General features: G+C 36.3%; 1 protein-coding gene across 2 annotated transcripts; it reads right to left on the bottom strand.

The window, feature by feature from the left end:
* Nucleotides 1-215: 215 nt before the first annotated feature.
* LOC306872072 (tripartite motif-containing protein 2-like) lies at nt 216-26,814 on the bottom strand. 2 transcript variants are annotated; one of them, XM_079420424.1, is made up of 12 exons: nt 15,814-16,140; nt 10,274-10,452; nt 8,579-8,813; nt 8,224-8,375; nt 7,212-7,392; nt 5,372-6,098; nt 5,031-5,134; nt 4,761-4,928; nt 4,439-4,607; nt 2,526-2,596; nt 2,192-2,332; nt 216-2,091 (listed from the first exon to the last, which is right to left on the bottom strand). In XM_079420424.1, the coding sequence occupies exons 2-12, from the start codon at nt 10,405-10,407 to the stop codon at nt 1,939-1,941; spliced, it is 2,235 nt and encodes a 744-aa protein (XP_079276550.1). In that variant the 5' UTR covers nt 10,408-10,452; nt 15,814-16,140; the 3' UTR covers nt 216-1,938. The 2 variants fall into 2 exon arrangements, with proteins under 2 accessions (XP_079276550.1, XP_079276549.1); XM_079420423.1 differs by lacking the exon at nt 15,814-16,140 and adding an exon at nt 26,674-26,814 and having other exon boundaries at nt 238-2,091.
* Between the last annotated feature and the right edge of the window lie 575 nt (nt 26,815-27,389).

Here is a 27,389-nt window from a genome sequence, read left to right as displayed (position 1 = left end):
GGAAATTAAGGCCTATAGTCAACTGTAGGTTATCAAACTGACTCAGTAAAACAGTAGATCATTTTACTGTATTTCAAGTAGATAAGCTTCAAGGGTTTGTCTTTAAGTTTCCATCTGAAAGTCTAGATTGCTTTCATAGTTATAAAAGTACAATGCAGAAAAAATTACACATCCTCATAAAATTAATTACACCATCATTCTATAGGTCTCTGTTTAGTCAATTAATGACTAGAATATATCCAAGTATCCAGTTTATTTATGAGCTGTGCAAAAAATGATATAACACAGGTCACCTGAATGTGGCATTAAGATCTACAAATGTAAAAGCGTTATTGGTTGCATGTCCTTTCATGTGGTAATACAACAAAGGAGTAAAATGGAAGCTTTAATGCTACAAAAGCAGGTTTGTGGATATAAAGGGGAGAAATACATTTTGGAATGTACATGTTATATATTGTGTATTTTGTGCAAACAAGCAGCAATAGTTCCCTGTGTATGACAATTGAACTGTACAGGAGAACTGACATAAAGGAAGATTTATCTGTGTGCCATAAATACACTTGAAAAGAACCCTGGGCACTTTTTCAGTTTTTTAAGCATTATGAATATGAACACGCAACATGGTTTGTCCACAACACAACACATGAAGATCAGTAATTATAATAATGCTTGTTTTCTGGTAAACGTTTAACCAGGGAGCTATTATTAATAAGAGCACTATACATATTTTTTATGTTGCTAAATCACAAAGTGCATCTGGTGATTTGAGCATGTAATGTTTCTCTGAACAACACATGAACTTTTATAGTTTAGAGAAATGATATTAAAAAAGGAAATTTTGTTTACAATCGAAAAAGCATATCAAGTGATGTTTGTTGCATAATATGGGTGATTCAAGAGACTTAATTGCATTATAAGAGCATTGTACCAACCACAGTTGTGCACATCACAGTCAATAGCAAAGAAGCACATATATTGTTGCATATTTTATGAATATTCCTGACATCACTTTTAAACTCAGGCCAAATATTATTGATACTAGCCCACCATAGTTAGATTTGTTTTGGGGGTTGTTGTGCAGCTATATAAATTCAATAGTAGTTTGGAATCACATTACTTGCATTCTTATTATACATGCCGATGCTTTGAAGAGTTCCCCTTTTAATCATCTGAACATTCCGGTTTTTCAACATACAGGAGTAGAAACATGAATGTTTTCCCTAATGTGTAGCAGTTTTTCATTCAAAGGTGAAGAACTGCATAACGTTCAACCAAGAATTACATTTCTGTCGTCATTTACTCGGCCTCATGTTGTTCCAGATCACTCTGACTTTCCTCCATGGAGCACAAAAGGTGATTTCTTTTTTAATAAAAGTAAATGGAAAAGATGTGTATTAATTTGCATAAAAAATTAAAGCAATTAATTATTTTTAAACTATTTTATATGCTAAATAATATATTTACATAGTTTTTCTTCCTTTTCTCTGACACTCTAAGATAACAATATAATGAATGGCAAAATGTTAGATTTAAGAGTTAAAGCAGTCAGGAAGATTGATCTTTTCCTCCCACAATGTCTTTGTATGGCTTGGAAATTGTTTATGATTACAAGACACTTTAATTGCATAATTTACAAGAACGGCCAGGATATTCTTCAAAAAAATTCCCTTTTACATTCCACAGAAGAAAGAAATTCATATTGGTTTGAAACAACCTGAGGCTAAATGACAGAATTGATAGTTTTGGATGAGCTATTCCTTTATACTGCAAAACCAAAGAACCACGGTGACGGTACAGAGTCTGTTCTTCTGTCCAAGGTGAGGGTCACAAATGAAGCCACAACAACACAACTTCAATGCAATATGGAGGGTCCCATTTGGCACAAGGGCGGCAGCTTTAAGGAATAAGTGCAAGTATTTATTTTTAGAGATGAGAGTGCTATTGAAGATAACGGTATACTTTAAAACAATGGTTCCCAGAGTCTGCCACCACAATGTGGCCGTCTGAGGTCAGAGCCAGTCCTTGTGGGCCATACAGAGGGTCTGCGGAGGTGTTGATATAGGACAGGAAGGATCCACTACTGTCAAAAACCTGGAGTCCCACAGAAAAGTGTGATGATATGAAGATGTTAAACCTTTATCTGACATGTGACCACATTGTTAAACATTTAATTAATCTACGCCTGTATTACCTGTATCCGGCTGTTGCCCCAGTCAGCCACTATAATATTGCCATTGGCATCTACTGCCACACCTGTTGGTGCATTAAACTGCCCATTTCCTTCGCCATTTGACCCAAACTTCAGTAGGAACTCACCCTCCGGACTGAACACCTGCAATTTGATGACACGTGTTAACTCATCAGTATTTAAAAAGACTTTTGTTTTTGATGAACTTTGAACAGATATGAGCAAACTGTTATTCAAAAAGGAACCACAATTGTGGCTAAAAGTGACTAACATAATTTAGACAGGACATGACCTTTGAGGAATATAACGTGGCAATATATTAGAATAGGTATTTTACCTTTACAGAATGATTATGAAAATCGGTCACAATGATTTCATTATTTTGATTCACTGCGGCAAAGTGTGGACCTAAGAAAAGGAGAGATAAAGAGTTGAACATTCAGCATTTGATATCCTAAAGCCCTCGTCACATTATGACAAATATGACATTTATGAAATGTGGCTTTGCCTTTCAGTTGAAAAACTGACTAATGGTTTTAGATACTGCATGAACAGACAGATAAAGCAATTTGAAAATCATGTGGTTGTTAGATTAATGCTGCTTTCATGTGCTTCACATTTCTGAAGTCTAATTATGATTTTATCAATTCAAGTGCTTTGCTGTCGGAAAGAGCAGGAGTCATGGAGGACATTCATGTCTGAAAAAAATATGAATTATCGAGGATATTCTTGCTTATTTCTTGGGAAAACCTTGTTAAAGCTAAAATGTACAGAAGATATTTTGTCAATATCCAACATATTTTGAATAAACCATAGCCTTACTGTTTACTTTCTACATAGGAAAAGAGAATATCAAGATAGCTTGCTAATTTTCCTGGGTTTTTGTTTAAATAAATTATAAATCCTCTGTGTGAAATGCACACAATATGCATCAAATATTTATACAGTGCCCTCCAAAAGTATTGGAACAGTAAAGACAAAATTGCTCTGTTGGCTGTGGAGTCAAGACATTTACAAATATGATTAACCCTCTGGGGCCGGCTGTATCGATAAGTGATAAGATAAGTGCAAAAGACACTAAAAATACTCTGTTGTGTAAAAATACACAAATAAGTGTTATACATGAATCGAAACTGTTAAGTGTCTATTTTGTTTTTTTTTTGTGTACACTCACGATTACAACAAAACTTTCTGGTTTTGGGGAAAAAAAGAAAACCAACAGGGTGCGCTCTCTGTGTTCTCCATCTCCGCGATCTGCTTTTAGTAACGTGTCACTAAAATTAAGTGTAACTCAGCAAATACTCAACACAGAAACATGGGAGCTATCTCTATAGAAAGCCTGAAGTGTCTACTTTCAAATGAAGTAAGTCATATAGAAAACATATCTTTTTTTGTTTGCGATAGTACAAAGTATGCGTGAGTCTATAAAACCTATATATATATAGATGCTCCTGATGTTAACATGCTCACAAATGTTTTTGGTTGTTTGTATTTTGTTGAATCAGGTAAGATGAATGGGAGACAAAACTACAGAATGTCACGTTTTATTATTGGGTGATTCAACAGATGTTTTACCAGCTAAGAAGTTCAGCACTTTTTTTTCATCCCCCTATCTGATGTGAGCATAAGTATTGGAACAGTTGCCTCACAGGTCTTTCTAAGTGATCAGCTGTTGCATTAATTCTTCAGATATTAAAAGCAGGGAATGTGTCGTATCAGTTATATCCATTACTTCTGTATTCTGAATCTTGCATGCGATGATGACACACAAACCAGGATGAAGATGAGGGAGCTGACTTTGAGAGAAAAGCAAGCAATTTGGATGCTAAAAGAAAAGAGGAAGCCAATTAGAGCTATAGCAAAAACAAAGGGCATGGAGAAATCAAGAGTTTGGAAACCACCAGCAACCAACAACTACCCGACCGGCTGAGAAAACAACAGTAGTTGATGACAGACAAATCATAAAAACTGTGAAAATTAACCCTAAAAGATGTGTCTGTAAAATCCCCAACAACTTCCAGAAAGCTGGGGTGATGCTCTGACAATCTACTGTTGTCAGGAGACTTTGACACAGAATTACAGATGCTACACAGCAAGATGCAAACCTCTGACCAGCACCAAAAATAGAAAGGCAAGATTAGAGTTCGCAAAAAAGCACAAAAGGTGAGCCGGAAGAGATTTGGAACTGTGTTTATGGACCGCATAACATTGAGGACTGCATAAGTGCCAGTTTGTAACCCATGTAAGTACCTGCAAACTGCTTGTCACTGTTGCCTCGGTTGCCAAACTTGGATACAAGTTTTCCATTGGGCTGGAAAATGAAGACGCAGCAGGATTTATTGTCAACCACAATGATGTGGCCATTTCTATCAACCGCTACACCCTTAGGACCCATGAGCTTCCCTGCGCCAATTTTAGTCTGTAAAAACACACAGAGAACAGAAAGAGAAAAAAAAAAGTAAAAAAAATTCAGTGTACTGAAAGAATTTTCCTTTTATATGTTTATTTATTCAAAAAAATTATTTGCCATAAATTCTAGCAGCATAAACATAAAACTTGCAGACGCAGATACCTTAAACTTCCCATCACTGGAGAAAATGCTGACCCATTTGTTATCATAGTCAGCAATGATGATGTCACCATTAGGGTGCACAGCAACACCAGTTGGCCGCTGAAGTTGTCCTGGTGTTCGGCCCCTCACTCCAAAACGACTTTTAAATTGTCCATCATTTGAAAATATCTATAAATAAAATATTTTCTTTTCTTACAAATGTTTCATCTAAATTCAATAGGCAATAAGAATGGATTTATAATGTGATTAAACAGGTGCAGCATTTATTACCTGAACACACTGATTATTACTATCCGCTATCAGGACCTTGCCAATAGAAGCAGCAGCAACTCCCTGCAGATTAGTGAATTCACCCTTATTTCTGCCTTTAGTTCCTTTGAGACAAAAAAAATACATATACATGTTTTATATATTTATATTTTACTTACACACATATACAAATATAAACTATAAGGTTCAATTCTCGCTATTAAAAAACCATTAACTATGATTTTTGCTTCAATATACTCCTAATCTGCTGCTTATTAACAGTTAGTAAGGTAGTGGTTAAATTTAGGTATTAGGTTTTTTTTTTGATTAGGTGTTACGAAAGAGATGTGTGTTCATCATACCGATTCGGAACATGAGGTCATCTTCAATTGGGTTTTCTTTCCGTTTGCCCGTGCTGTACATGCTGGCGGGCCGCTTGATAGCGCGCTGTTTCACATGGCTACTTCCTGGGGATTTGAGACGTTTCTTGCCTCCGTCTGCAGTCAGGGAGATGTCTGTCAATTTGCTGGCACGTATGCTGAACGGGCTGCCCCTAATATGCTGATCATAGAGCTTTAGCAAGAGCGTGAAGCGGCCCTCACACGGGACCGTGTATACAAATTCATAAGTGCCGTTTTTATGATCCGTGACTTCACCTTTCCCCACTACTGTGCCATCAGAGGCAGAAAGATCAGCTATTAGCAGAGCATTTCCTGTCCGGCACAGTCCGCCATCTCTGTCCTTTGTTGTTATAGTCACAGAAGTAGGCTGCCCTACAATACAATGCCTCAGGCCTTCACCGGTCGCAACAGTTTCTGCAGCAACAGCATTGGTGGTTATTATAGCACCAAGGTTGTGGATGGATTTGCGAAGACCGTCGGTCTCCACCAAGAAGTCCAGCTGGCTGTTCTCCTCTGGCCGAAGTGGGAGCTCCTGACTTGCCAGCTCATCAAGACGCTCACTCATCTGCTTCTTGACCAACAGGACTTCAGCTTCCGAGCCGTGATTAAGAGCCTGCTCTGTGAAACTGCAGCTGCTGCGAATGCTCTCCTGCCCCTGCAGCAACGACTCTAGCTGGGCTTGCAACACCTGCAGTGATACATAAGTCATATATTCATAAACATACATGAATAAACATTTACAGAAACTGCAGCATATTATATATATATATATATATATATATATATATATATATATATATATATATATATATATATATATTTGAACTAGTGGACCCCACTGTATGCAAGTTAATCAGAGCTCAAAGAATGTACTGGACAACATAACAGTCAGCCCTAAATGAACAACAATTCCTGACATGCACACTCAGGTCTTCATTTACTGAATCTACTGAATTGATATCTATCATAGAAAAAAGGGGTCTGATACATCAGTCATCACAAAATGACAGTGACATTAGTTAAGGACCAAATGCACTAAACGCTTTGACAGGCTTTGATAAATCCACTTCACACATTCACACACAAATAACAGCTTACATTTGGTGTTCAATCATTAACCAAAACCATCATAAAAACATCAGATGAGAAAAAAGTTGACAAACAGTTTGATTCAAACAAAACTCCATAAAGAAAACTGAATTCAGAATCCTACCTCACCTCAACTTGTTTATCGCAGTCCTCTTCCATTACAAAGCCTCAAACTATGTATGAGCGTCTAGCTGTGCTGCCTTTGTTTACTTTGTGTTTAAGGGCTCAGGCGATTTTGTAGTTGATCTGGTTCTCTCAATGAATCATTCCCACTGCCAGCTGCCAGGACTGATGTCAGACCCTCACAGAAGCATGTGCTAGTTATTAATTGGTTTAATCATTCACTACAGCAAAACAGTGCGAATGATACCGGAGGAGCCAAGACGGATAAGTGTAAAATAACAGTACAGGAAATAAAGTCTGGTCTGCTTTGCAATTTGTTCCAGTCAAGAACTGCCCAATTAGACAGGAAGAGGCAGGCATATAAAACAGCCACTCACAATTCACTAGATTTTATGCAACGTTTAGGGGTAGTTAAATATGAGTCTGTTGATACTATAACCAAATAAATAATCTGACAATGTGTAGAATTAAGGCTAATGTTGAAAACAAAACAAAATCCTGAATATCTTGCCAAATATTTGAGGGAACAGCCTGGTGTCTAACAAAAACAACATTACAAAAGTTATAGCATATAGATAAGTGTACTAGCCTTCTGTTTGAGTCCATAGTTGACCTCCAGCTCCATCAGCAGAACACTTTTGCGTACGTTTAGGGTCTTCTGAAGCTCCTCAAAAGTTGCATGAATCACTTCTTCTATAGAATTCTTCTGATTGCTCAGTTGCTGCAGAATATCAGACAAAACCTCCAGTGCGGAGTCGATTTCTGGCAGTCTTAAAAAAAAAATGTTTGTTACTTTTATTTCATTTTTAGTACACTTCCAGTCACTTCCAACATTTGGACAAATCCATTCTTTCTTTGTCATTTATATTACTTCTATTTCCCACATAGTAGAATTATAGTAAAGAAATCAAAACTATAAAACAGGTGTGTCCAGTTCTGCACCTGGAGGGCTTCTGTCCTGCAGAGTTTGGCTACAACCCCACTGTGAACTTATCTACTTAATATCTGCTTTCTAAGAGGCATGTACATTGTCTGCATCTGTTTTCTCTTTAATGAGGAAATATCAGTTTGACTACTGAGAAGTGCATATGCAAAACAAAAATGGGTGTTTCTTAATCAGTAAAAATTTTAGACTACAATGGGTGATTAGAACAAATCAGGTAATGCAGTTGAAAATGTCTATTATGTTTGAAAATGCCCCACATATTGGGTAACAGCAGCCACTATAATTCCGCAGAGATATATTTTCAACAACAAATCAATGTTTGTTCAATATCCCTGTCTCCACCCATGTGTGCTGTCAGTTTTCATCAAACTTCCAATGTTGATACTTTAAATATTGAAATATCAACCTCAACCAAGGTGATGGCTTGGATGAAAGCTCAATATCGTATCAATGTCACCTTGCTGTCTGGCATATTTGGTGTTTAATGGTGCAATGACTAATTCACAGGAGTAAATTCCAGGAGTTACAGTGTATTCATTTGCTTTTCTTCATTCTGCATAATCAGCCCTATTTTTAATGAGACATTTAGCTGCTTAAACATAAAACAACAAATTTAAATTCTATAGCAATGTGTACATGAGCGTATGTTACATGCCTGTTTTCGACAGCGTCAAGCTGCTCCTGTAGCGAGGCTTTGTGCTGTTCTAGAACATCCTTGAGCGGGACGGTGGCGTGTTCTGCATGTTCGGCGCTAGTACACTCCTCACACATGGCTGTCTCACATGGTGGACAATAGAACTCCATTACCTGATGACAAGAAAGGGGGAACAGAATATCACGCTGAATATGAATGCCCTTATAAATTATTTTATTATGTTCTCCCTTTGCAAAAACGGGACAGAATGCTACTTGCCTGGAGGAAAATACTTCTAACATACAGTACCATGCAGTGTCTGTACACTACAGATTTTTGAAAGTTTTTTTATGCTGTGCTGCTGTGTAATTCTTACATTTCCTCCATGATTGGGACAGGAGAGTGGTTGTCCAGTGGCCACTCCGTTGATAGCATCAGTGCAGTCCTCACTGAGGTTAGTGTCTGGGCTCCTCTTTAGCACCTCCATCAGGTTGGTGATGAAGAAATTACTCTGAAGTGCCGCCACACCCTTCTCCGGCAGGATGGAGGTCTGACGGCACACGGGGCAAGACAGAGTCAGACTGTGGGCGGGAATGTAGTTCTGCAGACACCTGGAGAAACCGGAACAGGCTACTGAAAAAACAACTCTGGTGGTAGTGCCTGGCTGTCACAACAAAATAAATACATATTAATTTGTGTACTAAGTGTTTCTGTGATAAATCAAACATTGGGCTGTCAAAAACAGACATTGTGACCAACTTTTGTTCTCCATTGTGACAAACTGTATATCTGAGCAAAATGGAAACCAAGCAGGAAAAAAAATGCAGGGCAGGAATTGATGTGGTCCATTGGGAATTGACTGGATCATAGAAGTTTGGTGACATTGCAAACTAAAAGGATGATTGTAACATGGGGCAAAATAAATATGTTAGGGCTGTTCAAACAAAACAGCCTGACTGAGTAAATAATATAAACACTTAAAATACTTTTGGAAATATTTTAGATCTAATTTGTTGTCATACTAAAGTAAGGTAAATGTACACTTATACTGTAAGAAGACAAATTAATTTAATAATAGTAATAAACCTTACAATTATGCATACTTTGCACAGCATGAACAGGTTCATCATCTTTTAATATAGAAAATGCTTACAGTATCTTTCATTATTGTCCATGTATTTGTTTCAGTACATCCTAGGACTATTTGTTTTTCTGTTATTTCCTGTTTTAATGTCTGCCTTCTTGCTTGTTTCTCTTTTATGGACAAGTCTGATTGCCATCAAGTGTCAGCAATAATGACTTCTAATCATTCATTAATGGCCAATGAGAGGAAGTGTAATGGGATAAATGCTGTGTGATAAGGTGAGATGCACTTTTGAAGTAATATACTGTAGTGCTTCCGCCAGCATTTTGCATAAACAAATCTGTCAGTTTTGAGCTCATGTTCATTTTTAATATTGTTGGCTCTTCAAAGATAACAATGACTTTTAATGATTTCAGTATAGTCACAAACCACTCAACTTAAAGCTCTACTGCAATTAAAAAAGACGACTTTGCATGGGCTACTTTATAATGGTAAAATAATTCTGCAGTTTTGTTACAACAGTCTCCCTAAACAGACACACCCAATTTAGTTCTTGCAGTCTCTACTAACGAGTTGATGAGTGGAATCAGGTGTGTTAGATACGGGAGACATACAAAAGGTGCAGCGCAGGGGGGCCTCCAGGACAGGTTTGGGAAGCACTGGTCTACACATTGAAAGTCAGTGAGGTCCACAACAACACTGGATTCCATTGAAATTCTTTGTATGGACATTTTTTGTGATCCTCTGAAGGTGCATATAGGAAAGTCATATAGTTTGGTGAATAAGGTGAATTTTTATTTTGGGTAAACTATCCCTTTAAGTTGTGCTCTGCCTATTACGAAGCTATCTAATGAGTAAAATCACCCTTACAATAATGCAAAGGTTAATGTAATAATGTCATTTGCACTCAGGTTTACTAACAAATAATAAATAATCTGAGCAATAAAATAAAGTGAGCAATATAATGTAGTATCAAAAATAATGCACCTTTCACAGAAGGTATGAAGGCAGGGAAGGACCTTGGGATTATTGTAGCGATCCAGACAGATGCTGCAAATCAGGAACTGTTTGTCGATCTGACGCACCACAGGACTTGGGAGGGTAGAAGCTTCAGTTGCCATCCTAACACTCTGTCAAAGACCTCCCACACTCCTTCAGCCCGGACCCTGTGGAGAGGATACTGGAGTTAATACAAATAGCTGAAAAAATAAATAAAATTAGATGAGATGTTCTTCCTAGGAAGGCCCACAAGGTGTAGCCGTTTCTTTCATGTGAAAATACACTGCATTAAAAAGGCGCTAGAGGCAGCAGTAGATATCACGTCACAACACTGGAATCCCAGTTCTCATGAAATCTTGAGTTTTTAACCATTACAAGGCAGATTAATAATTAAAGCATGCTTATGTCTGTAATCTAAAGGGTAAAACATCAGCCATGACTCAGAAGAACAGCATAAGAAGATAATAGAGTGCTAAAGGGATGACATTATTTTTGTAAGCCAAAAGCCTGAAAAGGGTTTTAGCACTTCTGCTTCCATCGCCTTGAAGTGAATGGGTTTTTGAATCCATCTTTGGTTAAATGCTTGAAATATGATCTGTGGTTATCACAAGCAAACACTTTCACAGTTTATTTTACCGCATATCAGTAATACTTAATTTTTTAAGCTTTTGCTTTTCTTGAAAAAGCCGTTTGCTAACAAGTACTTAAATGGGACTACAGAGGTTGTTAGGGACATTAAACGTCATCACACTAGTCTGCTTTTAAGGTCTCATTGTGTTTATAACCATGCTCTTGCAAACTATTGTAACTCCATCTTTTAGGGATTTTTTTATATATAAAAATGTATCTGAGTTGTCAGAAGCCTAATGGTGGATGTTGAATAGTCATGAAACCATAGTTTGTCAATATCCTATATTTAACTACATTTAGCTTATATTTTGGTTTCAAAATTCAAACACATTTTCTTTTTGTGAAGATTATTATTATTAATATATATATATAATATATATATATATATATATATATATATTTTTTTTTTTTTTTTAATGCAATTTTATACTGTGAAGTATGAAAAATTAATAGAGCCTGTTCATTTTGAGGTTTGATTTGAAGCAGCCATGTCAGGGAGATGCTGTGTGCTTCTATGTGAAAGCAAAAGCACTTTATTTGGCCTTACGAAAGTAGATGCATTTAGGAATCATTAAGATTACTTACAATAGAACAGCACAACCCAGATGTTATCACAACGCATTTTATGGACGACTGTTTCGTGAACCTAGGAGAGGAGGTCATTCTGACTTTGCTATGACAATCTGGTGCTTCTGAATCAGCTGAATGTGTTTTGTTATTAGTTTAAGTATTTGCTATTGACTGTTTAAATGCAGAATTTTGTGCGTTGTGTGTGTGTGTGTGTGTGAGAGAGAATCACAGAGCAGCATCGTTTGTGTGTGTGTGTGTGTGTGTGTGTGAGAGAGGGAGAAACGGTCACACAGTCTTGTGTGCAAACACATATGAGCTTCATCACTGTGATGGTAAAACTAAGGACATTATTTACTGTCTTTACTATAATTTTGAAAGCTAAAGCTTGCGATTATGGAAAGGGGCGTTACATTTCCGACGCGGCTTGTGGTGTTCGGCCAATCACAATGCACTGTGCCAGTTGGCCAATCAGAGCAGACTGTACTTGTCGGAAGGAGGGACTTTGTAGAAATCGAAGCGTTTGAGAGTGGCGGGGCATAGAAGACCTACAATAATGTACAGTATTTGAAAAATAATGTGTTTTTTGAACAATAAAGCTTGTCAACATATTCTGTTACACCAAATACACAAAATAATAATCTTTAAAAAAGCATCATATGACCCCTTTAACTTTAAGTGAACCTTATGGCAAGGGTAATCTAAATGGGATTTTTTTTCACAGCTGTATTTTAAGGACCCTTTAAGAAAATTGCTTTGTTAACCAAGCAATGTTGTTGCCAGTGTACTGTAACAACCTATCACCAGTTTTGCAAATATCCATTTTTATCTACTTTGCGGAGAGAGCACAAAATGTTTTCAGAACAGATACCGTACAGCCATAGCAGTAAATATTTCACTAGGTATTTAAAAGCTGTCTGTTTTAATGCACACAGTGCAGAAAGACAAGCAGAAGAGCAGTCCAGATGTCTTCAGTGCTGAGCAGAGCAGAATCATGCATCTGTGGGTCGATCCACTGACCACAAAGTGCTCAGTGAAAGTCAAACTCTAAATACAGGCTTCTGGACAATATCCATGTAACAGACCGGAAAAGATAGTCTGGTAATACTTTTAAAGTGATACTTAAATCTCTTACATATTGGGAAACCTCTTCAAGTCTAGCAAAGCAACATACTCTTATTGTGGTTAGATCGTAACCGTGCGCACTGAGAAAAAAAAACCCTTTCACAAACAAATTCAGTCACATTAAATGAATGAAAACTCTTTGATCATTTATTCACCCTCAAGTTGTTCCAAACTTCTTTCTTCTGTTGAACACGAGAAGATATTGTGGGGAAAAATACTATGGAAGTCAATGGCTACCAGCAATCGTTTGGTCACCAACATTCTTCAATAATATATAGTACTTAGCACACACGAATAGTAGGTGCGTCGAATAAATGTTAAAAATGAACCAAATATATGTAATCAACATTCTTCAAAATATCTTCTTTTGTGATCAACAGAAAAAAAAGAATTTCATACAGGTTTGGAACAACACTTATCCTTATCATGAACACAAATACAGTGATAAAAATAAGTTGGAAAATTGGATTTTTAATGACAAACAGACAGCCTGTCTCATCCAGTCCATTCTCAGCGGTGAGGAAAATTGAGACTTCATGCTATAAGATTAAAATGCTTCAGGTTACCACAGTACCAGCATGGTTTCACTCAAACCCATTTGTTCTGTAATTGCTATCATTTCCTGTGGGGAGTAGATCAATCCTCTTTCTTTTCTTTGTGCTTTTCCTTTTATTTTGCTCTGCCTCCAGCACTGTTGATGATCTCGATCATAAACTCTTCTTCTTATCAGTAGCACTGTTCTTTTAAGCATAGCTACTGTGTGAGTGTCTTGTCCTTGTAAATTATTTCTACATAATTACTCATTCCAATACTAAATTGTGCATGGTACCGAAAGGCACTGCTCTATACCAGTGTTGTTACTATTAACTAAAATTAAAAGCATTACAATTAAAATTGTTTCAGTAATTAAACTAATCTGAAATAAAAATATAAATATTAAACGAAAAGCTTAAATATAAACATAACTGTACTAAAATCACTAAAACTACAAAGGAAATAAACATTAATTAAACCTACATAAATATTTAATAAAAAATATAAAAGTAAAAATGACTAAAACGTAAACTGAAATCCAAATAAAAAACTGAAAGCATAAAAACTAATCTGATATATAATTATATAACAGTATATAATACTAAAATAGTTTTGTACTATGTAAATATACCTTATAAAGATAATTCTCCTCAGCTGAAACTAAACTGCAAATAGCTTGTTCTGTACTTCTGTAAATTTCTGACATGAGACAGATGAATGCACTTTAACGCATGAACACATTTATACATCAACAACGCCTATTTATTATTTATAAACCTGATACGCCCAGTTGCCATGACGAAATAGAGAGGAAGTAGCGCATCATTGATAATCAGAAGAACTGATGATAAGAGTAAGTTGTGAGAGCATCTGTGATGTTCCTGACTATGCTACTGTACATATCATACAACTGTATATATTACACCTGAAAATCAGCTGAAAAAAATGGCTAGGGAGAGCAATTTATGAGAAAACATCTACAAACTGCCATCTGAGATTTGATTCAAAGGAACTACAGATTAGCTTGAAATGTAGGGCATGTCACAAATACTGTAGATCAGTAAGATGGAAAGAAGCAGGACACAGCCACAGTGCTGAAGTGGATCCCTCAAGGGCATCATCCACCCCCTCGTTCTGCTGGAAAAGAGCTTCACTGATACAATATCACCATAGCAACACTGAGAGATGGAAGGAGGCCGTGAACATCTGAACCAGAGCATAAGGGGGCGTTCACACAGGACAAGTTCTTAAATTAAAATCAGCTGCTAGACGGAATGCAACGGAAGTGAGTTAACTCCCATACACTGCTGCTAATATGACAATATGATAACATATTCTAACATGCTTGTGTATGTATATATGCTTCCAGACAGATCTCATTTGTCCATTGTTTTAGAACTGACACTGATTTGATGCCCTTTTTCAATGATTTCTTAATTTGACATGGTGTCAAATGGCAGAGCTCATGGTGGAAGATGCTGAAAAAACAATGAGACACGGGGCATTTGGCAAAAATATCTGTTTCGCATTCGTATACCAACAATTAAAAAATAGCACAGATGGGAAAAAAATCTGAAAAACGCAGAACTGAGATGACAAGGCTGAAAGGAAAGAAATACAAGGCTGTGGGTTTGAGAGGGAACACGTGAGATTTTGAAGAAATGTGAGATATTAGCAAATAAGAATATTTTTTGAACTTGTGTTGCTAAATTATTTTTAAGAAAAGAAGTGTTATACAAAAAAACCTTACTAGATACACTATATCTGTCCATATGCTAAACACACACACAAAAAAATAGCTAATTAATTCATGGGTGTACAATTTATTGATTGTTGAAATCAAAATATTAAGACATTTTCACAAATGACTGATGTTACATCATTTTTAAATATGTAACTTAACTACTTAACATTTTTAGCAATGTAAAGTAATGAGGTTCATGGATTGACAGCAGCTGAATGTTATTTTTGATAAATAAATAAATATATAATTAAGTAAACTGCACACACATGTAATTATTTTGTACTAAATTGACATCAGGAGTTCCCTTTCAAGGCAACAACGGTGTGGACTCTTAACTCTATGTATGTTTCATTCCTAATTCCCACCACAACTGATATTTCTGTCTTTACCATTATATTGTTTACCAGTCATTTACCATTGTAGATATATATTCCAGACTATATTGCAGATATTCCAGTCAGACTCTAAAACAAATTCCCCTGTCATTTTCCGCATGCCATCCCAGCTTGGTTCTGTTACATAATATTTATATAAGCAAGCCTGGTGCACAATTTCTCTGTCACATCAAAGAATGAATTATGAAGACATCTGATTTTACTATTAGACTGATTAATAACAGTAATTTACCCCTAAAGACCCCAAAAAGACTAACATTACACACCAGACTAACAGCACCAGAAGCCACAATATAATGTAGTTGGTTTTTAAAGAACAGATATATATCATATATCGAGATACAGTGTGTGAACATTTTTTTAACAAATTAGCAATAAAATTAGCAATACGGTAATAAAGCATTACTGTATCAAACATAAAAGTGCCAAAACATTGAGTATTATCTGCTGTGACAAAATGTTACCAGCAGCACTGTGAGAGAATCAACGGAGCATCCGCAGTGTATATCAGAAAGAGTTCCACTAAAACCTACCATCAAGCAGCGCTTCTCAAGGCACCATCCCACATGTTGATACCCAGCAATGCTGTGTTTCCGTTTGCACTGAGCAGGAAAGCTATCTGAGCACCGCTAAGCCAGCAAAGAGATGACAGCTCATCTCAAACTAGCACATGAGGAAGGAGATTACTGGTCTCTCGCTCTCTCTGGATCTTTAATCAGGCCACACCTTTGTTTCGTTCACTCTCGACGTCATTCATAAATTCACCATGTAAACATTCACTTTTCTTCCCTCCCTTTTTTCATTCATCAGCTCTCTCTCTCCCTAAATGCTAACTCACTGCAGCTCCCTTGCAAAGCATTGTGGGATTGTGATGTAATTCTGAGTCTTAGAAGAGATGAAGGTGCAGATGCTGGGACCAGTTCTCAGCCAATAAGGCATTAGGAGATTAAACTCAACAATGATGCAGAAGCAAAGTCTGAGAGAAAGAGAGAGAGGGGGGGGGGGGGGGGGGGGCATGAGAAAGCACAAGCCAATGAGATACGGCTGCTTTTGTCAGCATGCATTATTAGTGCTGACTCACAGTAAGGCAGTCAGAAATGTGAGAGGGATGCTGTGAGGCTGAACACACACACATGCACAAACTAAACTACAAAAACATTTACACTCTAAAGCATAGAAGCCTTAGGAATATGAATTTGGTTAATAATTGAGAAATCTGATCAAGACCTGATTGAAGATATGTAAATGTTATCAAGGAGCATACATAAAGCTCATCAAATATGGTAAACACGGAAACACTGGCCTTGAGCATCAATCGCGCATGAGCTTCCGTTTGCCATATTTCATATTTATATGTGAATAAAAGTCTATATAGTGCTGCTCACTAATACTGGCACCCTTGGTAAATATGAGCAAAGGTGGCTGTGAAAATAAATCTGCATCCTTTATCTTTTTGATCTTTCTTTCAAAAAATTCACAAAATTCTAAACATTCATTGAAGTAAATCAATCAAAGTGGGAGAAACTCACATTATGAAATAAATGTTTGTACCCCAGTGCATGTTAGCTACCATTATTGGCACCCCTAGACATTCTTGTGAGTAAAATATCTCTGCAGCAGTGGCGGACTGGCCATCTGGAGCACCGGGAGTTTTTCCGGTTTTCACCGCGACTTGAATGCAAACTGAGGTAAGTAAGCAGCTAAACGTGACGAGACAATTTAGCAATATTTGCCAACCGTTTACGATAAAATAAAAAATAAAAAAAATTAAACGAAAGACATTCATTTTCAGGAATGCAAACTACTACTGGCCTTTCTAATTTCTCAGTTTTCAATGCCATTTACGTTATTCGTCACAATGTAGCCTACATAATAATAGTAGTTATTATAATAGCAGTTATAATAGCAGTTTTCAGCAGACATGAGATAAGAGTTAATGTAATATCTCTATATAGGCTTTCTTTCCGTGAATTCACCTGTCTAAGAAAATGTTTAAAAATCTATGAAAATCATTCTCAATCTTAATTTAGAACATTGTAAATCTTAAGACTGTAGCTTTCGAGTGCTGTGCATAGGAAAGTGATTTATATTATAAGCCTCATAAAATTTCTTTTAATAATTAATTGACATGCATTATTTTATATGGTTAAAAGTTTGAAATAATTAAGGCTTTTTATTTATTTATTCATTTGAAAGAATATTGCATTTATTAGAGCAAAAGTACAGTAAAAACAATAATATTATGAAATATTACACTTAAAATAGTGGTTTTCTATTAATTTGCTGCTTAATTATTATCAGTTATTATTTGTGATCAATTCTTAATAATGTTTTTTATTATTGGTATAATAAAATACCAATAACCAATAATTTTATTAATGGTTCTCAGTTAAAGAACAGCATTTATTTGAAATATAAGTACTTCGTAATAAGTGTAAATATCTTTACTGTCACTTAAATCAATTTAATGCAACCTTGTTGAAGAAAAATATATATTTCTATATTTTTTTTATCTTACAAGACTGAATGGTATCACATTTTCCACCAAAAATATGAAGCAACACAATAGTTTTCAACATTCATAATAATCAGAAATGTTTCTTGAGCAGCAAATCAGCATATTAGAATGATTTCTGAAGGATCATGTGACACTGAAGACTGGAGTAATGATGCTGAAAATTCAGCTTTGATCACAGCAATCAATTATATTTTACTATATATTCTCATAAAAGACAGCTATTTTAAATTGTAACATTATATATTTCACAGTACTGTTTACTGTATTTTTTCATTATCAAAATAATTTGTATACTCTTTTCCACAACTGGAGCTCTATTCCTTAAAATGATAGATGTCAAGCTCCTGCAAAGGGACAAATACTGTATATGACCAACAGAAAGGCACCATAAAAACAGTCCGCATTCTGCACTATTCAAGTCTTAGACGATACCAAAGCATTGTTTCATATGGACTGATAATATAGGTATTTAACTTTAGTGATATTAAACTGCCCCCTTAAAAATGATTTACTATTTGCCATATACACCAGGAAAGACCAATTATAATGTGAAGAAGTATACCAGTCATTTATGCTGTGATGCGGTGTGTTGCGGACCGGGTCTGGTGGGCCGCTCTGTGCCAAAAAGTACAGGGCCACTTTTTGGCCCCAGTCCGCCCCTGCTCTGCAGTATATTCCTATTCATATTTACATTTTTTTAGCACACCAGGGTGATTATGAACATGAAATTGTCCAGCCATGATGACTTCCTGTTCCACAGGATTATAAATATGAGGAGGCCAAATTCCCTTAATCACCAATCACAAGGGAGTAAAACAAAAGAATATAGTTCTGATGTACAGAACAAGATTGTTGAGCTTCACAAAATAGAAAGTGGCTGTAAGAAAAGCATTGAAAATCCCCATTTCCACCGTCAGGGCAATAATTAAGAGGCTTCAATCAACTAAGGATGTTACAGATCTGCCTGGAAGAGGATGTGTGTCTATATTGTCCTAATGCACGCTGAGGAGGAGAGTTTGAGTGGCCAAAGACTCTCCAAGGATCACAGCTGGAGAATTGAAGAGATTAGTTAAGTCTTGGGGTCAGAAATCCTAAAAAAAAATGTGTGTGTGTGTATATATATATATATATATATATATATATATATATCAAACAGCCCCTACATCACCACGTTGTTCAAATGGGTTTCAAGAAAAATTCTCCTCGCTCATCCAAAAACAATCTCTATCATATTCAGTTGTCAGACACAACTGGAACTATAAATGGGACTGGCTTCTATGGTCAGATGAAACATAAAAAAGAGCTTTCTGGCAGCAAACTCACCAGAAGCGTTAGGTACAAACGGGGATAAAAAGTACCCCATGTTTAAATATACTAGGGGTGTAAGAAAATATCGATACACGTGAGTATCGTGATATTTTGTTTGGCGATACTGTATCGATTCTCAAAAACGGAATATGGATATTTAAAAAAATAAAAAAATCCTACAGGATTCACGGCAGTATATGTTTCGTTTTGAGTTCATATCCCGACCGCTAGAAAGCGGTCTTCATCTCTGAATTTAAACAGCGATATACTACCATTAGAGCACGCCACTAATGTTAGCATTAATATAGTTCGCTGCCAGTAATGGAGGATGAAAGAATTGTTCCAGTTCTTGTTTCGGTGTACAAAGCTGAAGTGCGGCGTCATTTGGGCTTTTGTGGGAATGTCTGTCCCGGGACCGCGGCGCGAGCGCCATCTGCAGGGCGCAGCTGGCGGTAGTGTCGCTGCGCAGCTGCAGCTTTTCTCTCATGTTGGGTGCGTTTTGTGCAGATGAGGTCTCTGAGATTCCACACGGAACATAAATACAAACTGAAAAAACTGTGAAATCCTAGTTGAAAGGTTCTGAGAATGTTCAACATCTGTATTTATTTTATTGTTTTACAATTGTTTTGTTTTCTTTAGAAATCCTGCAAGCACTTTATTTTTCATTAATACTAAGCAGATGTAATTTTTTGTTCAGATCAAAATGTTATGACATTGTATATTACAATTGTTAACTTAAACTGTGAACCTTTAAAGCAGGGTCTAAAAATATATATGGTCTTTTTTATAAAATACATTTTATACATACATTTAACTAAAGAATCCTGCAAGCACTTTAATTTTCCCCCTTGACTCATACTGCACAAAAAGTGGTTCAATAATGTTGAATGTTATAGGGAATGTTATAGAGACTGATTATTGCAAATGCAGATCCCAGTGTGTTCTGGTTAAACTATTTTTATTTATTTATTTATTTATTGCTAAGGTTAGCATATTGTGGTGTGCTCTTAATGACAGCTTTCCTAAAAATATATCCTATTCCTAAAATAAGAAACATCCCAATATATCGCCTTGCTTACAGTATCGCAATATATCGTATCGCAACCCCTGTATCGTGATACGTATCGTATCGCCAGATTCTTGCCAATACACAGCCCTAAAATATACTGCTGGATCTTTAATATTGTGGGCCTGTTTTTCTGCCGGAGATCCTGGACATCTTGTTCAGATGCATGGCATCATGGATTCTATCAAACACCAACAGATAAACAATCTAAACCTGACTCCCTCTGTTAGAAATCTTATAATGTGCCGTGGTTGGATCTTCCATCAAGACAATGATCCAAAACAAACATCAAAATCAACACAAAAATGTGTCACTGATTACAAAATGAAGCTTCTGCCATGGCTGTCCCAGTCCTGTGACCGGAATCCTATAGAAAATGAGTGGGGTGAACTGAAGAGAAAAATCACCAACATGGAGCTGGTATTCTGAAGGATCTGGAGTGAGATATTCTTTATAAAAGACTTGTCCACGCCCTACTAAAACGGCGCATTTAAACACACCCCCACATGTCTACGTCACTGTGTGGGAAGATTTGCATAACACTGCCCAAATGTATATGCAAAGAAAGAGGGTGTGATTTTTATTCTCACTACAGTATTGTTGCTGCCGCTGGCACCATGTCCTGGAGACGCTATGTTTTGTTGTGAAAGTGAAAGTACTTTGTTTGGGCTTCCAAAAGAGGACACAACTAGAAATCAGTGGTTAAGCTGTATTTACAACACTGTTCCAGAACAGTTCAACCCAAATATTAGAGTGTGTGCAGTGCATTTTACAGAGGACTATTTCCTGAACATGGGAGAGTAGCCTAAAATGCTGGCTTGCACAAAGACTGTTTCTATAAAGTGGGACAATTCCAACTTTGCAAGGACAGTCTGGCGCTTATAACTCACAGCCTGTAAGTATGTTTTCATATTTAAAAAATTTGCCACTGACTAATCAAACGCGAATTTTGAGCAGTGCAGCTTGTTGTTTGTCATTTCTCTGATCACAAATGCAGACATGGTAATGTTTATATCTTTTAAAAAGATATAAGTCATTATAATCAGTAATTATGTCCCCACTGGATGCAACAAATGCCTCGTTTATAATGTTTTTTATTGTTTTTGTCTCGTCGCGCTGGGACACGGCATCACAATACGTAAGGGGTGTAACATTTTCGTCACACGCTTGAGGTATTTGGCCAATCACAACGCACTGGATAGCTGGCCAATCAGAGCACACCTCGCTTCTCAGAATGATGAGCTTTGTAAAAATCGACGCGTTTCAGAAAGGCAGAGCATAGAGGAGCAACAATAATGTACAGTATGTGGAAAATAATGTGTTTTTTGAACCTTAAACCACATAAACACATTGCATTACACCAAATACACAAAATAATGTTCTTTTTAGCAACATCATATGACTCCTTTAAGTCTATTCTGTATATACACACATTGAGTGCTTGCATAACTGATAGACACTTTAACATAAAAACATAAACCTTCATAAAGCAAAAACAATCATGACACATCAATATAAGACAGTACTATATTACACATTATAATGTGCATTGCTCTAAACAGAATTTATATGGTTGGGTTTACTCACTCTCATTTCTACAGAGAAATCCTATAGTATTCTTCAGCATACAGCTAGAAAAGCACTACTGCCAAACATCCAGTTCAGCTCTGCTATGATGTTGTTCTAAACAGTCCAGCCCACCACAGGGCTTTCCAGACACTGAGCTCAGCTGTTTTGTGTATGACCCGCGTTGGCAGTTGACCACAATAGCTTCACACAGCCGTACTGACCAGTGACCAGGGTGATGACCAAGACCCTGACCACATCAGTCCAAACAACAAAACCTTTTAGCTTAATGTAGGGTAGAGTTTTAAGTAAAAATACTTGTACATGTATGAAATCAGGTATTACATTGTTAAAGATGCTTTACTTCAGGTATTTAGGATAAATGTATGTTTGTTTCAAACATATGGCTCTTACTGATCTTCCTAAACAACCAATACAATAGCATTTACCATACATTCGCCAGCTCTTGAAGATAATATAGGCCTATTATACACTAAAACTATCAACTGAAAGGTCTCTTTTAATTTCAATGTAGATTTACTTTTTTTTTTCATGATTAAGTGGCACATTTTCAAAACTCATAGTTCTAACATCCTAACAATTAGGTAATCAAAAGGTTCAAAAACGTTTTTGTTTTCAAAATAAATAATAAATAATAACTTTAATGATGACTTTAATGGCTAGTCAATAATTAGAATACATAAATACTAGTTTCAGCGTCAGACGTCTTGCCCATGGACCGTTGGCTGAACGTCTGATGCATACATCACACTTTACAGGTAACACTTTGGAATTTGGAAGTCATCATCTGATTGGCTTTACTCTACAGAATTTCCAGGAGACGTGTGTGTCGCGTTCTTTAACTTTCCGCCTGGAAACAAAGATGCCGTGGCACCAAACCCCTTCATTGAAAACAAAGCTGTCGTGTTTACAACTGACAACTGATAGTGAACACTTATCAGGATCAACTAAATGCTAGATTTTCAAAAGTCACCTTGACCATTCAAAGTGGCCAAGTTTGTCAGACCTTCTGCCATCAGTCTGAAGGTCTGGCTACGAGAAACTACAAAAATATAGACTTTCAACATCTAAACTACATGTTCAAAACCAAATAATTCATTTTGAAGTCTAATCAATACAGTTTACCATATACTGTATGAACAGTAAAAAGTGTTTTGTGAGCATTAGCAGTTTATCAGCATAAAGCAGGATAGACTGCATGGGAGAGAAACCAATCAATGACTTTATGTAGAGGCTCATCAGAGAGGTCAAAGAGGCAGACCTGAAGCTTCTGACAGAAATGGGGTGGAAGAGGGCAGTGACTGTTGCATCAGTCAGGAAAAAGGTCAACTCTCAATTTAGTTGTGCTATAAGAATATGTTGTAAAATGAAATATGTCACAGTAAGAATGAACAATATACACTTTTTTCAGTTCATGTACAGTACATCTTATGAAAAAGTGAAAACAGTGAGACACTGTTCACATCCTACATGATGTTAAATGAATATACATTTGTATATATATTACATTTAAGATCTGATATTACATCATCCCTCTTAAAAAAATCACAGCATACCACATTAGAGGGGGAGGGAGATTAATGCCAGCTTTCTGTAACCAGGCAACAACAGCACTTCCTGCACAGTAAAATCTCCATAATTAGCATAAAATAACATTGACAAGTGACTGATGTTGTGCGTTTGTGTGTCAGAACCTGAAAGATAAAAAGAAATCAAAACAGCTCAATTTCCAAGTTCAAGAGAAATACTCAGGTGCTTTTAGTTTCTTGCTTCTCCATTTATTGAGTGATTCACTATAATGTACCTTAAACATAAAACTGTAAATATAAAAACAGTAAAGTGCTTTGAGCCTACTATTAAGAAATGTGTGCGTATGTACTAAACAATTTAAATGTAACTGTTCACTAACAAATCTCTGAACTGAACAGAGCCGGATCTCCCAAAAGCCTTGTAAGTAGATTCTAGGTATTAGCAATGCACCGACATTTTGGCATTCAAACATTTTCAGCTAAAACGGCAATTTCTGGTTTATTCCAATAGTTGTCAGGAGCCGGAACTATAGAGAAGAGCATTTTTGCTAAATAAATTATATTATTAACCTGCTATTTAATGTATGTTTGGATAAATCTGTCATGAAAACACGTTTACATGCTACATGTTTATACTGTATAACAACAAACTGGAGTAGTAACATAAATCTATTATTAAAAGGTTGATATAAAAACTGCCTTATCAACAATGTTTGTACAAATCATTGTACTTTGAGCGTTGATTATTACATAAATTTGATTAATTAACTGAATATTAAAAAAAACTTTCTTTTTGAATAAATAAAAAACTTTAACTTTGTTTTTTGTGTTTCCGTTAAAAAAAATTGTTGTGAATCACTAGTAACTATAAGTCTGAAGCTTTTACGAGCTCTTAAATAATTGAACGGCTATGTAATATTTGCCACACCGCTGGAGTATTTGCAACTGCAGATGAAATGAAAATGTAAATGTGACCTTTGCCATACATTCACAGCCCATCACAATCCATGTCACACAGGGTTGACTCTTTACACAGCCCCTCCTCCACCACTTTCACCAGCACTAATCATCTCATCAGGGCTTTAACCCAGACTCACACACACACACACACACACACACACTGCCAGGGCACGTGCGACATCCAACACTAGACACAGGGAGAAACCACAAAGCAATAGTAAAACATAGTAAATGCTCATTCGTCCTGCCATAACTTTACTAGAGGAATGGCAACTTTGCTTATTCAATTCAGGTTAGCCAAATTCATATTTTTAAGAACCAGAAAAAGTGTGTGACTATATAGCACAGAAGCATCAGCATCAGCATCAGCAACAGAATAATAATGCAAATCAAATCTGTTTATCCACAGCCTTTGAGTCTATGATTGCAGCATGAGGACAGAGGGTAGACACAGATGCACTGCATATCTGTCAATTTCACCATATGCCAATTCAATATTGATTTATGCTGTATTCAGCCATTGAGTATAAGTAACTGTAGATGAGATTGAGTTACCAATAAAATACTGCAATACTGTACTAATAATACAACCTGCATGTCTGATTTCAGATTGATTGATAAGTCTACATTTTGTCCAAAATTACTAATTTTTAATACTCTACATACTAAAATTAATTATAGTGAAACCATGAATCATAGTTATCGCTCAAGTGTCAATTTAAATCATGACACTTGGGAGAACAGAACTTTACTGACAGTTTGTAGCAGATTTATTATAACTTAAATATCATTCTTTTCCCACACAAAACATTATGCCTACTTTTATGGTCCTTTTTTGGACCTAGTATTTTAAAACACCAACCACTTTAAGTGGTTTGAAAAAGAACAGCGAGGACATTTTACCAAATTTCTCCTTTCATGTTTAATAAAAAAATTATAAAAAATCACACGGGTTGTGCACAGCATAGAGGATACATAATTGTGATTAAAAAAATTGGGGTTAATGATTCCTTTCAGTGTTAAAATTATAGAAAACATTCTGTCTTTAGTGCCACTAACAATATCATGAGCCACTGCCTTCCTGTATGCAAACCAGGACACTGGGCCAATCAGCTTCCTGAGAAGGCCTATCTGCTTGAGTGTGTGATCTATGGCCCAAGAAGTTAAACTGATCTTGTTTATAATCTGCATTTCCTTTCACATTTTACTTAAGTCATTTTGCTTAAGACAAGTAGTACTACACAATGCTTGTCTAAAATTATGTGTTAATTCAGAAAACTGCTGGCTTGAAAGTATCGCAGCTTTAAAGAAAGCTGTTATTACAACTGTGTGTGTGTGTGTGTGTGTGTGTGTGGCAGCATCTTCAACTGATTATATACATTATAGTGATAATTAAAGTTGCAACCTCTGAGTGAATTACAATAGGGGAGAAAGGATCACCACTAAGGTCTTGTCTAACTGTCAAAAAGTAAACAACTCTCTTTCTCACACACACACACACACACACACACACACACACACGTCGTCTTATATCAGAGTGGCGTATTTTCCTTGAACAGGCGTCAGTGCACAGTCTGCAAGTGTTGATAAACTCTTTCCAGACATGCAGGAAGGGAGCAGAGCTGTCACGTTACAATGAATTACCACAAAAGAAAATGGCTCGTGTTTTGATCAATGTTGATGGATTCTGAAAACGTTAGATCATATAATTCCTAATGTAAATATTTACATTAGGAATTATATGATCTAACATTTTCAGAATACATTTACTGCTATACTAAATAGTCATAAATGGAAATTTGCACAAAGATTTTTGAAAATGTTAGTAGGCTACAGGCGAATTAAGGTGACCTGAAGCATCTGAACACACTAGTTGAGATTCAGTAAAATATATGGGGATATAAAATATAAAAAATATAACACTTTATTTTGATAGTCCACTTTAGACATTCTACTAACAGTAAGTAACTTTGCAAGTACATGGCAACTTATACTACTAACCCTAATCCTACCCTAACAGACATGTAGTTGCAAATTAATGAGAATTAGTTGGCATGTTGTTACAAAGTTACTTATAGTTAGTAGAATGTCTAAAGCGGGTTCTAATAATAACATATTTTGATCATAAAGTCCCTGAAAATTATTTTAAATATCAAAAATGTATTTGTGCTCTAGGCCTAATAAAAGTACCATTATCATGTAGCCTATGTTTATATGTTATCATAGATAGATAGATCAATGAAAAATTATCTTTTGTGCCACACAAAGTTCAAGAAGCCTGTTGCATGCATCATAATTTATTAAAATATTGTCAAAAACTCACAGCCACAGTGAGTATATAAATGCACATGTCCCTGTCATGGCAGAGAGCTGATTACTCTTTCTCTGCGCCTTCTGTTCTCTCTCTATTGCTGAAAATACTTACGTGATCTCCATGTCTGCACTCCTGCTCAAGCCGATTAATTCCACCAAATAAAACCGTCAGCCTGTCCACTCATTTTTCTCTTGATGAAACGATAGTCACGGATAACAAAACTCACTGTGCCGTCAGCTTCTGTCAAAAGCCAAAGGGAGGAGCCGTAGAAAGTGGCCAATAGGAAGGCTTGAATGACTGCAAGGGCGTGGTTACCTTGACTAGCCGCGGTCTGTGGCCAATCGCAAGGGAGTATTTTAAATTAGGGCGGGAGAAGGGAACTGGATTGTGAGGTGTGTGGTTAAACTCATTTAACCACGCAACAGATGAGAGGATTTCAGAGTTACTGTAGTTCAGGTTGAGTACAGTATGTGTATGCACGTGTATTCCTACTTAATCATATTTATTTAGGTTACAAATTTGTATTCTATATTCAGAGACTGTAAAGCGAGAGAAAAAAAAACCAATGTACCTTTATTGGGGGCAGTCTTAAATCTTTAAATCAGGAAATGCTTGTTAACCTACTGAAAAATATGTTGAATGATTAAACATGGCAATTTAATATGCTTTGATCTAAACATTTATCTTCACATCAACATCCAAATGCTACCTTTACCTAGGCTGACGGTGTCACGTCTGAGATATACAGCTTTTAAACTGCAGAAATGCTTAGCTGGCTTGATTCCAAAGTCCCAGAGGACTATCATGCCGAAATGAGCTGACTCCCC

Source organism: Barbus barbus, assembly GCF_936440315.1.
Source record: "Barbus barbus genome assembly, chromosome: 7".
In the NCBI taxonomy this organism is placed as follows: domain Eukaryota; kingdom Metazoa; phylum Chordata; class Actinopteri; order Cypriniformes; family Cyprinidae; genus Barbus; species Barbus barbus.
This window is presented reverse-complemented; position numbering and strand designations above follow the sequence as displayed.

What these genes read in the sequence shown, in the direction of transcription:
- LOC306872072 (XM_079420423.1), bottom strand. Translation starts at nt 10,407, where the DNA reads ATGGCAACTGAAGCTTCTACCCTCCCAAGTCCTGTGGTGCGTCAGATC. An exon ending in GTCCCAATCATGGAGGAAAT is followed by an intron (nt 8,376 to 8,578) that starts GTAAGAATTACA and finishes TCTTGTCATCAG; the next exon opens with GTAATGGAGTTCTATTGTCC. An exon ending in TGACCTCATGTTCCGAATCG is followed by an intron (nt 5,135 to 5,371) that starts GTATGATGAACA and finishes TTTGTCTCAAAG; the next exon opens with GAACTAAAGGCAGAAATAAG.